At 37.1% G+C, this 14611-nt stretch overlaps 1 protein-coding gene across 6 annotated transcripts in view; it reads right to left on the bottom strand.

Annotated features, from left to right (window-relative positions):
* Positions 1 to 10231: 10231 nt before the first annotated feature.
* The window catches only part of LOC139746535 (protein unc-50 homolog), a 45958-nt gene continuing 41578 nt past the window's right edge, over positions 10232 to 14611 (bottom strand). For all 6 annotated transcript variants that reach the window (XM_071657865.1, XM_071657860.1, XM_071657861.1 and 3 more), the window contains exons 7-8: positions 13572 to 13673; positions 10232 to 10823 (exon numbers count right to left, since the gene is read on the bottom strand). In XM_071657865.1, coding sequence (XP_071513966.1) covers positions 10687 to 10823; positions 13572 to 13673 — 239 coding nt within the window. In that variant the 3' untranslated portion in view covers positions 10232 to 10686. The remainder of the gene's footprint in view (positions 10824 to 13571; positions 13674 to 14611) is intronic.

Below are 14611 nucleotides of genomic sequence, written 5' to 3'. Positions count from 1 at the left end.
TCGAGTGTGTTTCCTGGCTTTATGTTGTCAGCGATCTGTGGGAGTTTAGGTTATCCTTCTTTCTATGTTCCTGTGGTACATGCTTTATGTTTGATCTTCAGTGGTGTAGATGAAATGTGAAACGGTAGGATATGGAGGTGGAAAGCAGCTGGCAAACGAGCATTTTCACCTCTAGGATTTTGTGTGTGGAAGTTGATCCATGCAAGGAATTGGCCTTTGAAATTCCCAAATAAATTGGTGTTGGGTGTGATGGTTCGGTTCTGTGGTTGTGGAGTGTGTCTGGGGGGTTCATGTAATTGGGAATATATATATATATATATATATATATATATATATATATATATATATATACAGAGAAGAGGTAGTAAAAGCTTTGCGGAAGATGAAAGCCGGCAAGGCAGCAGGTTTGGATGGTATTGCAGTGGAATTTATTAAAAAAGGGGGTGATTGTATTGTTGACTGGTTGGTAAGGTTATTTAATGTATGTATGACTCATGGTGAGGTGCCTGAGGATTGGCGGAATGCGTGCATAGTGCCATTGTACAAAGGCAAAGGGGATAAGAGTGAGTGCTCAAATTACAGAGGTATAAGTTTGTTGAGTATTCCTGGTAAATTATATGGGAGGGTATTGATTGAGAGGGTGAAGGCATGTACAGAGCATCAGATTGGGGAAGAGCAGTGTGGTTTCAGAAGTGGTAGAGGATGTGTGGATCAGGTGTTTGCTTTGAAGAATGTATGTGAGAAATACTTAGAAAAGCAAATGGATTTGTATGTAGCATTTATGGATCTGGAGAAGGCATATGATAGAGTTGATAGAGGTGCTCTGTGGAAGGTATTAAGAATATATGGTGTGGGAGGCAAGTTGTTAGAAGCAGTGAAAAGTTTTTATCGAGGATGTAAGGCATGTGTACGTGTAGGAAGAGAGGAACGTGATTGGTTCTCAGTGAATGTAGGTTTGCGGCAGGGGTGTGTGATGTCTCCATGGTTTAATTTGTTTATGGATGGGGTTGTTAGGGAGGTGAATGCAAGAGTTTTGGAAAGAGGGGCAAGTATGAAGTCTGTTGGGGATTGAGAGAGCTTGGGAAGTGAGTCAGTTGTTGTTCGCTGATGATACAGCGCTGGTGGCTAATTCATGTGAGAAACTGCAGAAGCTGGTGACTGAGTTTGGTAAAGTGTGTGAAAGAAGAAAGTTAAGAGTAAATGTGAATAAGAGCAAGGTTATTAGGTACAGTAGGGTTGAGGGTCAAGTCAATTGGGAGGTGAGTTTGAATGGAGAAAAACTGGAGGAAGTGAAGTGTTTTAGATATCTGGGAGTGGATCTGGCAGCAGATGGAACCATGGAAGCGGAAGTGGATCATAGGGTGGGGGAGGGGGCGAAAATTCTGGGAGCCTTGAAGAATGTGTAGAAGTCGAGAACATTATCTCGGAAAGCAAAAATGGGTATGTTTGAAGGAATAGTGGTTCCAACAATGTTGTATGGTTGCGAGGCGTGGGCTATGGATAGAGTGGTGCGCAGGAGGATGGATGTGCTGGAAATAAGATGTTTGAGGACAATGTGTGGTGTGAGGTGGTTTGATTGAGTAAGTAACGTAAGGGTAAGAGAGATGTGTGGAAATAAAAAGAGCGTGGTTGAGAGAGCAGAAGAGGGTGTTTTGAAATGGTTTGGGCACATGGAGAGAATGAGTGAGGAAAGATTGACCAAGAGGATATATGTGTCGGAGGTGGAGGGAACGAGGAGAAGAGGGAGACCAAATTGGAGGTGGAAAGATGGAGTGAAGAAGATTTTGTGTGATCGGGGCCTGAACATGCAGGAGGGTGAAAGGAGGGCAAGGAATAGAGTGAATTGGAGCGATGTGGTATACCGGGGTTGACGTGCTGTCAGTGGATTGAATCAACGCATGTGTATGGGGGTGGGTTGGGCCATTTCTTTCGTCTGTTTCCTTGCGCTACCTCACAAACGCGGGAGACAGCGGAAAAAAAAAAAATATATATATATATATATATATATATATATATATATATATATTGTTATATAACTGTGATCGTTGTGCATTGTACATTGATGGATAGTACTCTGTGTTGTCACTAATTGTGATGTCTTGCACTGCAGATGGTGTTCATGGATTGGAAGTAAGAGTGTATGGGTATAAGAGTGTCATGAGTCAACCTTAACCTTGTTTTGTGTAGTTATAAAAAGGAGGGAGAATGGATCTCGGTGTGAGTTTGGTTTCGTAGATGAAGGATATGTGCAAACTTTGTTCTTAGAGTAAATTTAGTTCGGTATGCTTATTTCTGATGCCATTAAACTGCAAAACATTTAATGTATTAGTGAGGTTCTGCAGGGTGGTGTTCTTAATTTCTTCTGGGTGTTTTGCTCTGATTTGCTTGGATTGGGAGTATGTTCAGGTGTGTGATTCGGTTGTTTGGGTGGGGGTGGTTATTGTGTCCTAATCTCTGAGGACTGAGCCCTGACAAGTCTTTTGTAGTGTTGGGACGTGCAGTGGTGATGACATGACTTAAAACAGACTTTGCATCGTATGAAGTAGTATTTCCTGGTGTTGGGAGTCTAGCAGAGTAGGTAGATTTGCTGTAATGGTCCAAGGTTGTGGGTAATGTCACCGGCTTGCATTAGCAGTTTGATGCTTTTTTTCTTTCATATTGATCACCCGTTTCCTTTGTTAGTAAGGTAGTGCCAGGAACAAAAAAAAGGCCTGATCTGCTTGCATCCATTCTCTGTCATGTGTAATGCAAATGGTGTTTTCTTACAATAATCCACATAAGGCACACTTAAAATTGAAACTGACATCTTAAGTTTCAAACCATTATTTTTGTATCTGCAAGAAAATAAGATGATTCATTCTTAAAAAAAATCTACAAAAGGCTTGGACATGCACTGCTGAAACTGATAGTGAACATTAGTAATTTTTCTATTTTTATTTCACAAAACAAAAAAAGCCTTAACTTTACAAATCAACTAAAGTGACATGAAAAAAACTTGAACATATCAAAACACCAAAACACAAAACATAACTCATGGAAAAATATCATGTAAAGATTAAATGAAATAATTCTTACTAACCTTGTCCTACATCAATCATAATGTGAAAAAAAATTATCATGATTCTTTGTTTTAGTAATGTTTATTAAACTCCAAAACACTAATGCTATGGACAAGACAAATAATTTGTAATTAAAAAACAAAAGTATTGTGTGACTTTAAATGAAATATGGATGAAAATGAGTTTTATCTTTTACCATAAAAATAACAAGGTTATGCTAAGGACTGACTTGGTTTTTTGCTTTATCAGTTAAACTTATACTTCAGAATTTTACCAAACAACTTTAAAGGAGAAGATTAACCAGTTATAATAGTCATTATCATTACTGCAAATAAAATCACATTTCTGTTTATGAAGGTTGACAACTGATCAAGATGTGGCTTGAGTTATAAACTTTTGTCATGATATCAATATTAAGACATCTTCTATGTAAAATCTCAAGGCAGTATAATGACAAAAATTGTGTCACTGTAGAGATGGACATGAGGAGATAACTAAGTCTGACCATACCACAGTTACATAAAATCAAGTTGACAAAACTAAGACCAAATCCAGTTCCACAAGGTCCCCAGATACTAATGAGAGGAACTATTAAATCATCCAGATTACACTTGACAAAATAGAAACTATCATGGTTGTTTACAATTCCTGATTCCTTTGGAAAACTAAGAAAATAGAGTATCCTTTTCAATTTACAAAAATTTCTGCCTTTTAAAATGATTTCTGATAATGAAAACCTTAATAAAAGCTGGGAATTTTGTCTAAAAACTACCAGTGAACTTTTACCAAGACCATACGAATATGATTCCTGAAACAGAAAACCCTCTCTGTATTTCAACAAGATCCCATAAAATGAAAAATCAAAACTCTATATAACAGTGTGTTCACCTTATCTTTAACTAATGGCCACTGAGAACCCTGCCAATTGCAAACCATAGCATGAAAAAAATCCTATGAAGCTTCACAGCCAAACAAATAGCCATGCTACTGATATCTGAATAAGTTACGAAGTTCTTATTGGTTGGAGGGAGAAACTTGAATCGTGATGCCTGCAGAGGCTATATAGTCAGCAATAGATGAAGTGCTTGTAATGCTTAGGGCATGGCACATAAAGTATGCAACTCTTGAGAAATCTGGGACACACATAGACTCCATGATTGACTGATAATCAAAAATTATCCGCTGTTTCAACAATAATGATCATTAGCAATGCTGGACCCAAGGAAGATGATGTTAAACCATATGACCTCATCTCAGTAAGTTGAAGACTTTGCTCTATACTTTTTACAAATAGGAAACAAGGAAGAATTATAACAATCTGGAAACAATGAATGTCAATCACCATCCTTCACTTAACCTTTTCATCATGTACATTGCATATCTCAAAAGACACCTAACAATAGCTGGCTGGTTTGTTTCCTTCTGCTGGATAGACTACCAATCAGAGAGGCTGGAAATACCTTATAGTTAGCAAGCCTATATTGACTGTGAATGGTGCACTGATGTTAACAAATTCCACCGGCTTGAAGTTAGACCGTGAACGAAAAGCCACCTTTGGTGAGGCTGTGCCATTGGTAGTACAGTTTTGTCAAAGAACTTCTTTCCCTACAGGAGTTCAGATTTCCCTGCTACTGGCTGGAAGTAGTACAGTTTTGAGTTGAAGCTGCCTTTGCAAACAGACCCTGGGTAACACCAGAACTCTATCTGAGAAATTAGTCATGGGGTAATTATAAATAATGGTTGTATTCAAGTCAGTTCACAAAAGATATGGCAGGTTCTCAGTAGCTAGTAAATGATGTGTTGTCAATTCCTGTTAGGTAACTACAAAGTGCCATATTTATGGGGTCTTTGCTGCTGTTATTTCAAGAGGCCTAGAGGCAATAGCCACTGTTGCTCACTTTCAAGCACAATGAAGTTAGCTATCTATCTATCTCTGATGCCCCTTCCCTCTAAAAACAACCACAAAGGGGTGGCCAAGGCAAACAAGTCTCCATATCTGAACTTCTGCATAAAGTTAGCACCCTCTAATTTCTGCAAAAGTATACAGGACTAATACATCAGTCACTTTTTCTGAGTTTTATTTATTCAACTATTTTTTCTTAGATGATCGCTGTCTTCCACATTAGCAAGGTACTAAGAATTATATCATCCATAATTATCAAATCAACTGAAGAAGAGTATTTTGGAGAAGAGAGTGAATGATTCCAAGCGAAGGTTGGTCAGTGGTAGGGGTGTGTGGTCACCAATTTGCTTATGAATAAGGTGGAGGTAAATGTGAAGTCTTGGAGAGAGGGGTGAGTATGCAGACTGTGGGGGATCATACAGCCCAGGAAGTGAGTTAGTTGTTGCTTGTTAATGATACAATATTGGTGGTGGATTCAAGTGAGAAACTGCAGAAGTTTGTGGCTGAGTTTGTAAGAGTGTGTGAAGGGAGGAAACTGGGAGTAAATGTGAATAAAAGAAAGGATTTAGCAGGGTTGAAGGACAGATTAGTTGGGTGTGAGTGTGAATGGAGAAAACTTGGAGGATGTGAAGTGTTTCAGATATCTGTGAGTGGACATGTCAGCGAATGGAACTATGGAAAGGGAAGTAAGTCACAGGGTGGGTAAAGGGGTGGAGGTTTTGGGAGTGCTGAAGAATGTGTGGAAGGAGAGAAAATTATCTGGGAGAGCAAAAATGGGTATGTTTGAAGGAATAGTAGTTCCATCAGTATTACACAGATGTGAGACAAGGCTCTAGATAAGGCTGAGCAGAGAAAGGTGATGTTCTAGAAATGTGTCCGGACAATATGTGATGTGGTCTGACTGAGTAAGTGCTGAAAGGGTAGGAGAGAGGTGTGGTAACACAAAGAGTGTCGTTGAGACCTGAAGAGGGTATACTGAAATGATTTTGACATTTGGAGAGAATGAATGAGGAAAGGTTGACAAAGAGGATATTTGTATCAGAAGTGGAGGGAACAAGGAGAAGAGGGAGACCCAACTGGAGATGGAAGGATGGAGTGAAAAAGATTTTGAGCAATTGGGACATAAGTATGCATGAGGGTGGAAGGTGAGCATGGGATAGAGTGAATTGGAAAAATATGATACACTAGGATTGATATGCTGTCAGTAGACTGAACCAAAGCACGTGAAGTGTTCTGGGTGAACCATAGAAAGTTCTGCAAGGCCTGGGAGCTGTGGTTTCGGTGCAATACTCATGACAGCTACAGAATTTATGTGAGTGAATGAGGCCTTTCTTCATCTGCTCCTGGTGCTACCTTGCTAAAGCAGGAAACAGACATACAAAAAGTTTCCCTAATCAACTTTTCATAGTTGTCCTGTATTATTCAGAGCTGAGCACATGACAAATTTCAGGTCCTGTAAACAAGGTACCCTATCCTCCTCCTTTGATAGCTACTACATGATAAATTTATACACAGCATAGTATTGTTTAAAAAGAGGTGAACTGAAGAGTACATGGAGAGAGTAGGCTGGGGATACTGGAGCATACAAATAATGGTCTTATACATTAGCAATGAAGTTACAGGAACTAGTTAAAGATATCCATGTGGTGTGTAAATTGATGTACTTACATATGCAAGTAAAAATACAATACATGTGTTTAACATGATAGAATGCGGCAAGAGTTTAGTGAAAGTATAATTTTGGGGTTACAGCTCTATAAATCATAACACCTGTACAACAATGGAAGAAATGAGAAGGAAATACATGAAAGTATAAAAATAAAAAACTGAGATCCTGATACATTGAGAACAGTAATGATGGAAAATTTGAATAAGTAGACAAGATATATAAATGTGGAATAGCTTTAACTAATATGAAAAGAATACAGAAGACTTGCAGAGTTAAGAGGATAAAAGATGAGATCAACCTTTTTTCATGTTTGTGGGGTTATGTGAGATATGAGCACATGAATAAAAAAATCATGAATACTTGAAACTGAAAACCATGCTGCAATGGTTTACCAAAGCAAAGAGAATCACTTGAAGAATAAGATTAATTGTGGATGGGATGTTTCAGTTTTAAAAAAGTATAACTGAAGTAGGGAAGCAATTCCAAGTATATGATTCATTAAACTACAGCACCATCAAAATTATTATCAACAAAGTACAAAGCTTCTTTTTGTTCATACTTCTACTGGAGGTGATATATCTTTGGCTAAAAGCATACACTTTAGATTAGTAAACTGCTAAGTATTTACATATTTTACTCTTAGATGCTTCTACATTTTCTTCATTAAACTCTCCTACTAATTTTTCCCTTCACCTCCTTACGCCACCCTTATTCTTACATATTTTCAAATAAAAATTTTCACTGGTTCATCAAAAGACAATGTATGTCCTTGCACATAAATTAGACAATCATACTAAATTCTTTGGGAAAAATTTACAGCACAGCTGGCTTGTATACAAAAGAATAGCACAGCCTTAGGCTACAAGAGCCTTCACAGAGGTCCTGGTAACACTGGGACTCTTTCATGGAAATTGGTCCATGGATAATTATACATAAAAGAATTTACATACTTGAAAATTATGAATACAAAATATAATAAGTGATATATAAGAAAACAGTATAAATAAGCCACATGAAAAAACCTTATGGTGCGTGGTGAAACATTTTACGTAATCATTATCCATCACTCACTGGGAATCATATACAAAGAGTTTCCAAAAGTGTGAAGTGTGTTATTATCATAATGTAAAAACAAATATATGTGTGAGTTATGTAAACTAAGTGTGTTGGTGGTCAGGGGCTGAGATGTTAACATGTTAGGTCAGCAGCGATAATACAACCAGTGCATCATCAAAGAGTGCGCTAACTTTAAACGTCAGTTCACTACCAAATACAACACATTTGCTTTAAGTTTTCTTAACTTCTTTTGACATTGTCTGTTAATTTATGACTAAAACACTGTTTTAAATTTTTTGATAAACCCCATCCTGGGGTTCCCCTATATTTTGAGGCTTGGGAGTTTAAGGCTTAATAGATCTGAATAAAGAAGTAGGCCATCAAGAGTGAAGAGATTAAATGGAAAACTGCTGTCACCCTCCATGATGTATGCTAGAAAAATATGAGGCTACTGCAGCAAAAGAACAAAGTAAAGGCAAGATACTGAGAAACTTTTTAAACAAGTACAAAGAATTTGTCTAGCACAGTAAGAAATGAAATCTACGGGCAATGAAATATGATGAAGGGAACGATATAAGCAAAAAAAAGGAAGACTGGTAACACTAAAGAAGAGATAGTTGAAGTTGAATGAGAGGATGAAGCAATGCTTATTAGAGATGCAAATGGGAATAATTGTGAAGGAATCCCAAATCTAGGGGGATGGACACTGAAAAAATAAGCACAAGGGAGTATTACGATGTACAAAATGCAATTATATGTAAAGATTATGGTGTTTGGGAAAGATTAATCAAAAGCCATCCCTGTATAGCAAGAAAAAACTTGAATACTGATATATCTAAATCTAGCTGGTTTGGAATATTTTTCTTTTACAAGTCTACCTGACAGCTTCCACCATAAATCAAACAATTCTACATTCTCCCTTAATAATGACAAAGTATGTTTTTTATTTGTACATGAAACACTTTTAAAAACTCATCAAAATTGAACTGTAAGTGACTCTAGGAAACTATGCACTGTTTAAACATCTATTACATAAGATGATTTATTAAATTCATCATTATGGTTGTTTTTCCATGTATGGTGTGGTGTGAGGTAGTTTGATCGAGTAAGTAATGAAAGGGTAAGAGAGATTTGTGGTAATAAAAAAGAATGTGGTTGAGAGAGCAGAAGAGGGTGTTTGAAATGGTTTGGTCACATGGAGAGAACGAGTGAGGAAAGATTGACAAAGAGGACATATGTGTCAGAGGTGAAGGGAACGAGGAGAAGTAGGAGACCAAAATGGAGGTGGAAAGATGGAGTGAAAAAGATTTTGAGCAATTGGGGCTTGAATATGCAGGAGGGTGAAAGGCGTGCAAGGAATAGAGTGAATAGGAATGATGTGGTATACCAGGGTTGACATGCTGTCAATGGATTGAACCAGGGCATGTGAAGCGTCTGGGGTAAACCATGGAAAGTTTTGTGGGGCCTGGATGTGGAAAGGGAGCTGTGGTTTTGGTGCATTATACATGACAGCTAGAGACTGAGTGTGAACATTGTGGCCTTTGTTGTCTTTTCCTAGCGCTACCTCGCACGCATGCGGGGGGAAAGGGTTGTCATTTCCTGTGTGGCGGGGTGGCGATGGGAATGAATAAAGGCAGCAAGTATGAATTATGTACATGTGTATATATGAGTATGTCTGTGTATGTATATATATGTATACATTGAAATGTATAGGTATGTATATGTGCGTGTGTGGACGTGTATGTGTATACATGTGTATGTGGGTGAGTTGGGCCATTTCTTTTGTCTGTTTCCTTGTGCTACCTCGCTAACACGGGAGACAGCGGCAAAGTATAATAAATAAATAAATATACATATTTATATTCCTACGAGTCCACAGGGAAAATGAAACACGATAAGTTCCCAAGCGCACTTTCGTGTAATAATCACATCATTTGGGGAGATACAAGAAAGAAATATAGGTCAGCTGATATACAACGAAGAGACGTAGCTAGGATGCCATTTGGTAAATATGTGATTGTCCAAATGGCATCCTAGCTACATCTCTTCGTTGTATATCAGCTGACCTATATTTCTTTCTTGTATCGCCCCTAATGATGTGATTATTACATGAAAGTGCACTTGGGAACTTATCGTGTTTCATTTTCCTCCCAGACTCACAGGAGTATACTTGATCACGCACAAAATTGTGATCCTTTCCAATATATATATATATATTGATGATGATCTGGCCATTCTATCTCCATGTTTGTTGAGAATACATATTCAACACGTTTCAAATAATATGAAAGTTAGCCACTTCTTGTCTAATTTCAAGTACTGCGAAAATTATGCATTTTTCTATCTGACAAACATGAAATATCATTTTTTTTTTTTTTTTACCATACTACAGTGTATTCATGCAGAATTCTTTCCAAATGCCAAAGTCCCTGCAATTTCTACCCGATGGAAATCATTTTAGTTTACAAGGAACATTTTGTCAACCGTGCAACAGCTTTTCAAGATATTACAGTTTGAAAGTATTTTCACAAAATAAAAGAACCATCCTGAGCAACAGTTGCAATGTTTAAAAATTTATTTCATTCTAAGTACAGTACTGTAGCTAAATCTAAATTTTAGTCAAAAGCTATTCATAGGCCATGAAGAATGTAGTGTTTACATTACTGTTTGCAAGTCAGCAAAATATACCTTATCAAATAAAGTATTCAGAATCTGCTGAATATATTACCATCTTAAAACACTGTACAGTCTAATAATAAATAATATTACGATTCATTCTCTATACAAAATATATCAAGCTCTCACACAGACGATGATCAAACTGGCACAGTGTTTGGTGTTTGAAAGAAATCTAATTTTCTCATGAAACTAAATGTACTGGTTTAATATTCCAAAAGTTATGGAAGTAATCATAATAACATTCATTCATATAGGCTTACAATGTGCTGTGGATAACATAATCTAGAATCAACAAAGAAAATCTCCCTTCACGAGAGAACTCAGAGTACACGGTAATAGTAGAAGTCCATGAGGATGCCACATAAGTTCATGCCCAATGCCAGGCTCACCACCAGGAACACCATCAGCAAGGGCAGAGCATACAGAAACATTCTTGGCTGATGCAATATAGGCAATGCTGAGAACATCAAAAAACACCATTATTACATATGTAGGAATGATACTAAAAAGAAGGCAAAGATAACTGGTGGAATCTTTTTGAAAAAGAAACAAAAGCAGGAACATAAAGATGATCTGGAATCTATCATGAAACAGAAAATACTCTCGAAAGAATATTACCATTACCTATATTATATGTTAGTGTTAAAGCCAAGTAACCTTAGAAGTGTATTGAGCATATACTTTGGGGTTAATAGAAAATAATTAAACACAGGAGTTTTACTGAATCAAGCAAATGTATGAGTACAAAAGGAAGGAGTGATTCCTGACAGAATGTGATGTCACTGTGGTTGTTTAATGATCTATTTATGAATAGGCTGGTGAGAAAAGTGAAAACATGGGTCTTTGAGGAAAGAGAAGATCTATATGCTGAGGGTATGGGGCCATGGGAGGTGGGTCAATTTGCTGTTTGCAAATATAATGGCTTTGGTGCCAGACTTAGAAACTCCAGATGCTAGTGACAGAGTTTGGGAGATATGTGTGAAAGGAGACAACTGAGAGTAAATGTGAAGAAAAGTGTAAGACTATTATGTAATGTAATGTAAGATTATAATGTAAAAGAAAGACCTGGAGAAAATGGAGTACTTAGGTACCTGGGAGTGGATGTGATGGAACATGGTCACCTGCAGAAAACACAGATTGTTGGAAGATCCAAGTAATGAGTAGGAATGTTCATGTAAACTGGCTAGTGAAAAATGTGAAGAAATAATAGAGTGATTCTAGCAGGATTACATAGGAAGGAGGGAGGTCAAAATATGAGTAAGAAATTATGTGACAAATGCATCTAATTTCCTCTTTACATGATCTTTGGTTAATGAAGAATTTTAATAATAGAAGATAGGTGAAGAGCTAGAACATTTCTTGATAAAATGCATTCTCTACACATGTGCCTGTCATCACTTATATCTACGGCACATGTGCCACCCACACGGTCATTACATATTTTCAGTGAGAATGGTGTAATACTTCTAAATGTATTCACGTAATTCATCATCAATATTGTGCCTGTGTATGAATAAAGAGTACCCAGTACAGCGTGACAGAAACAAAACATTTTGTGGATGCAACTGCAATTGACGTGGTCCTAGCTGCAACATGCCAATTACTGTGAAAATGTATGAAACTGTAAAGGAATGGCAGTGATATTGTGGGCCCACCTGAAGAAGTTCCCTATTCAAGTTAGATTAGGTTGTCACTACCACTGTACTTGCCTAGATTCAGTAACTCTCTACTTTACTGATTAAACAGGGAACTGCAGTGTATGAGCCCAGCTGCAGGAGTTCCCAAATATCCTAAGTTAACCCTCTATCTCGCTGATGAGGTAGTCTTACAAATTGCTTATTAAAGTTATATCTAGCCAACAATGACAGTGCTAGTGAATATTCGGGATCTTGACAGTCACATTTCCTAACCTTGTCATTCCAGTGAAATTACCTCTGTTATTCTCCCTGCTTTTGAAACTATAAGCTATATCAATCTCTGTTTCAAAAATAAATGCTACATTCAAGTACTCTGTTCTATGAACAGCTACATTAATCCCATTGCCCAACGTCAAGCATTAATAACTTAGATGCTTGAGGTAGCATTATACATTTTGTTATTTTAGTTACTGTTAAGTTGCTCACTGCTTATATCAGTGATCACTGTTAAGTGCACAATATAAGTTGCCAGTGTGTACACTGTTTTAGCACAATATGTCTGTCACACACCAGTCAAAACATCCAATACTGATAACCAGTGGTCACGTAAATCTTTTATCCAGCTTCGTACCTATGTATTTTGTTTTGTGGCTGAGTCAGACAGGTATGTAATTCTTCGGGTTGTTAAGGAGAAAGCTACTTCTAGACCTTGACCTGGGTTGTTTGATTTCTTTGCTTTTTCCTTTCCTTGTACACTGGTATATTATTAGTTAGTACTTGTGCGCAATGAATAAAATACACTTGTTTACAATTGTGTTTAATCTATCCTACCACTCTAACCTACCAACATATCAGTGTAATTAGTGGTTAAGATTACATCCACACACTTGGGTTCCTATTACTCCAGTTCAACTTCTCTTCATTTACATAAAAGTCTTGGAATATTATTGGGATCCTGATATACTGATTCCCTTTGGAGCTATGCAACCAATTCCCTGGCATCACATACATGAATAGGGAAATGTTCTACATTGTACATCAGACCAAAACTGGAATATGCTTCTCAAGTCTTGTAACCACACTTAAAACATCACAGAAATCTAATTGACAGGGTCCAGAAGCACACAACGACAATGGTAAAGCACCTGACTTTGGGGAGCTAAGATATAGAGAGAGGCTGAAGATCAGTGAGTTGCCAACTATGGAGAAAAAAAAAAGTAGGGGATGACCTGTTTACAGCCTTCAAATTTCTAAATCAATTAAATGATATCAACAGTAACCAGTTCTTCCTCAGGTGCAATTGCAGAGTTATCAGGGGGGACAGCAAAAGGGAGGTAAGGATGCATTGTTTCAGTAGCAGGGTGATGGATGATCTGAACAAGCTAAGAGAGAAAATGGTGAATGCTGACAGTATTGCTGAGAGGCTGATTAATGATATTAAAAGTTCAAGAGATGGGGACCCAGGAGTTTGAAACTCTCTCCCAATACTGTAAAATTAGGTAGTTACACATTCACTGGGATACAGAAGTAAACACACCCAAAGTTATTGCAATTTGCAAATTACTCACCACTGTAACCTAAGAATGTAATATAAATGTAGTAACCGATGGCGAACACCCATAACAAGTTTCCAAAGAGCCGTGACACAAACCAGTTCTGACTGATGAAAACTGGAACATAGAAGATGTATGATGTTATTATCAGTGAAGAGGCATAATGACCAAGAGAAGTATATCTGTAAATTGAAAAGTTTAGGATCAAGAGGGTTCTACTACGTAGATAATAACATAACATGTATACTTTCATGAACATCTGTCCAGGGAAAGCATATAATAAACTAGAATACCTGTGTCTTTGCTTACATTACCATATTTTGAAAATGTCTGTGGTTAATAATTCAAGCATTAGGTGCAAACCTACTTGAGGTATCTGTTTAGAAGATGTATATGAAAAATGCAATCTGACACATAATTCACTAGGTGTAAACTGAATGTAATGAATGTAATTACTCTGAATCTGATCATTCGTATGTTATGTACAATTTCCATATCTCTAGTCAATTTTCATATATATTTTTCTGAATATCTGAATTACCATGAGTACATGAGTTAGATAAAAACCTACTGAAAAGAAGGATGTGGAGGAAAATATATGCAAAAATACAATAAACTATGCCAAATCATTAACCAAGTGTAATTTGAGTTTTACGAAAGGGGCTAAATTCTTTGTCTTTCTTGTTTCCCTGTCTCTCTGGCTCTTCCATCTACTCTACTGTACCACCCATTTTTGACATTATTTTTGGATCTAAATAATCATTAGTTCATGTATTAACTACAAACTTATTACTTAGTGAACGCATTATTTAACACATTACTCACCAATTGTCTGTATGTTAAATGCTTTGAACTGAAAGTTTTGCACCAAGAATCCTTGAAGACTGATACCTGACCCAGTGCCAGTCATGGGTCAAGTGTTTGTGACTGCAGTGCCCAGTAAACAGCAGTGGAAATTTTGAATACTAATGTCTTTCATTTAGTAAATCATTTTGTAAAGTAGATTTTTTGTGGACAGATACTCTATCTGTAAAAAACTTAATAGAGATATATCT

The sequence above is a fragment of the Panulirus ornatus genome, chromosome 65, assembly GCF_036320965.1.
Source record: "Panulirus ornatus isolate Po-2019 chromosome 65, ASM3632096v1, whole genome shotgun sequence".
NCBI lineage: Eukaryota > Metazoa > Arthropoda > Malacostraca > Decapoda > Palinuridae > Panulirus > Panulirus ornatus.
This window is presented reverse-complemented; position numbering and strand designations above follow the sequence as displayed.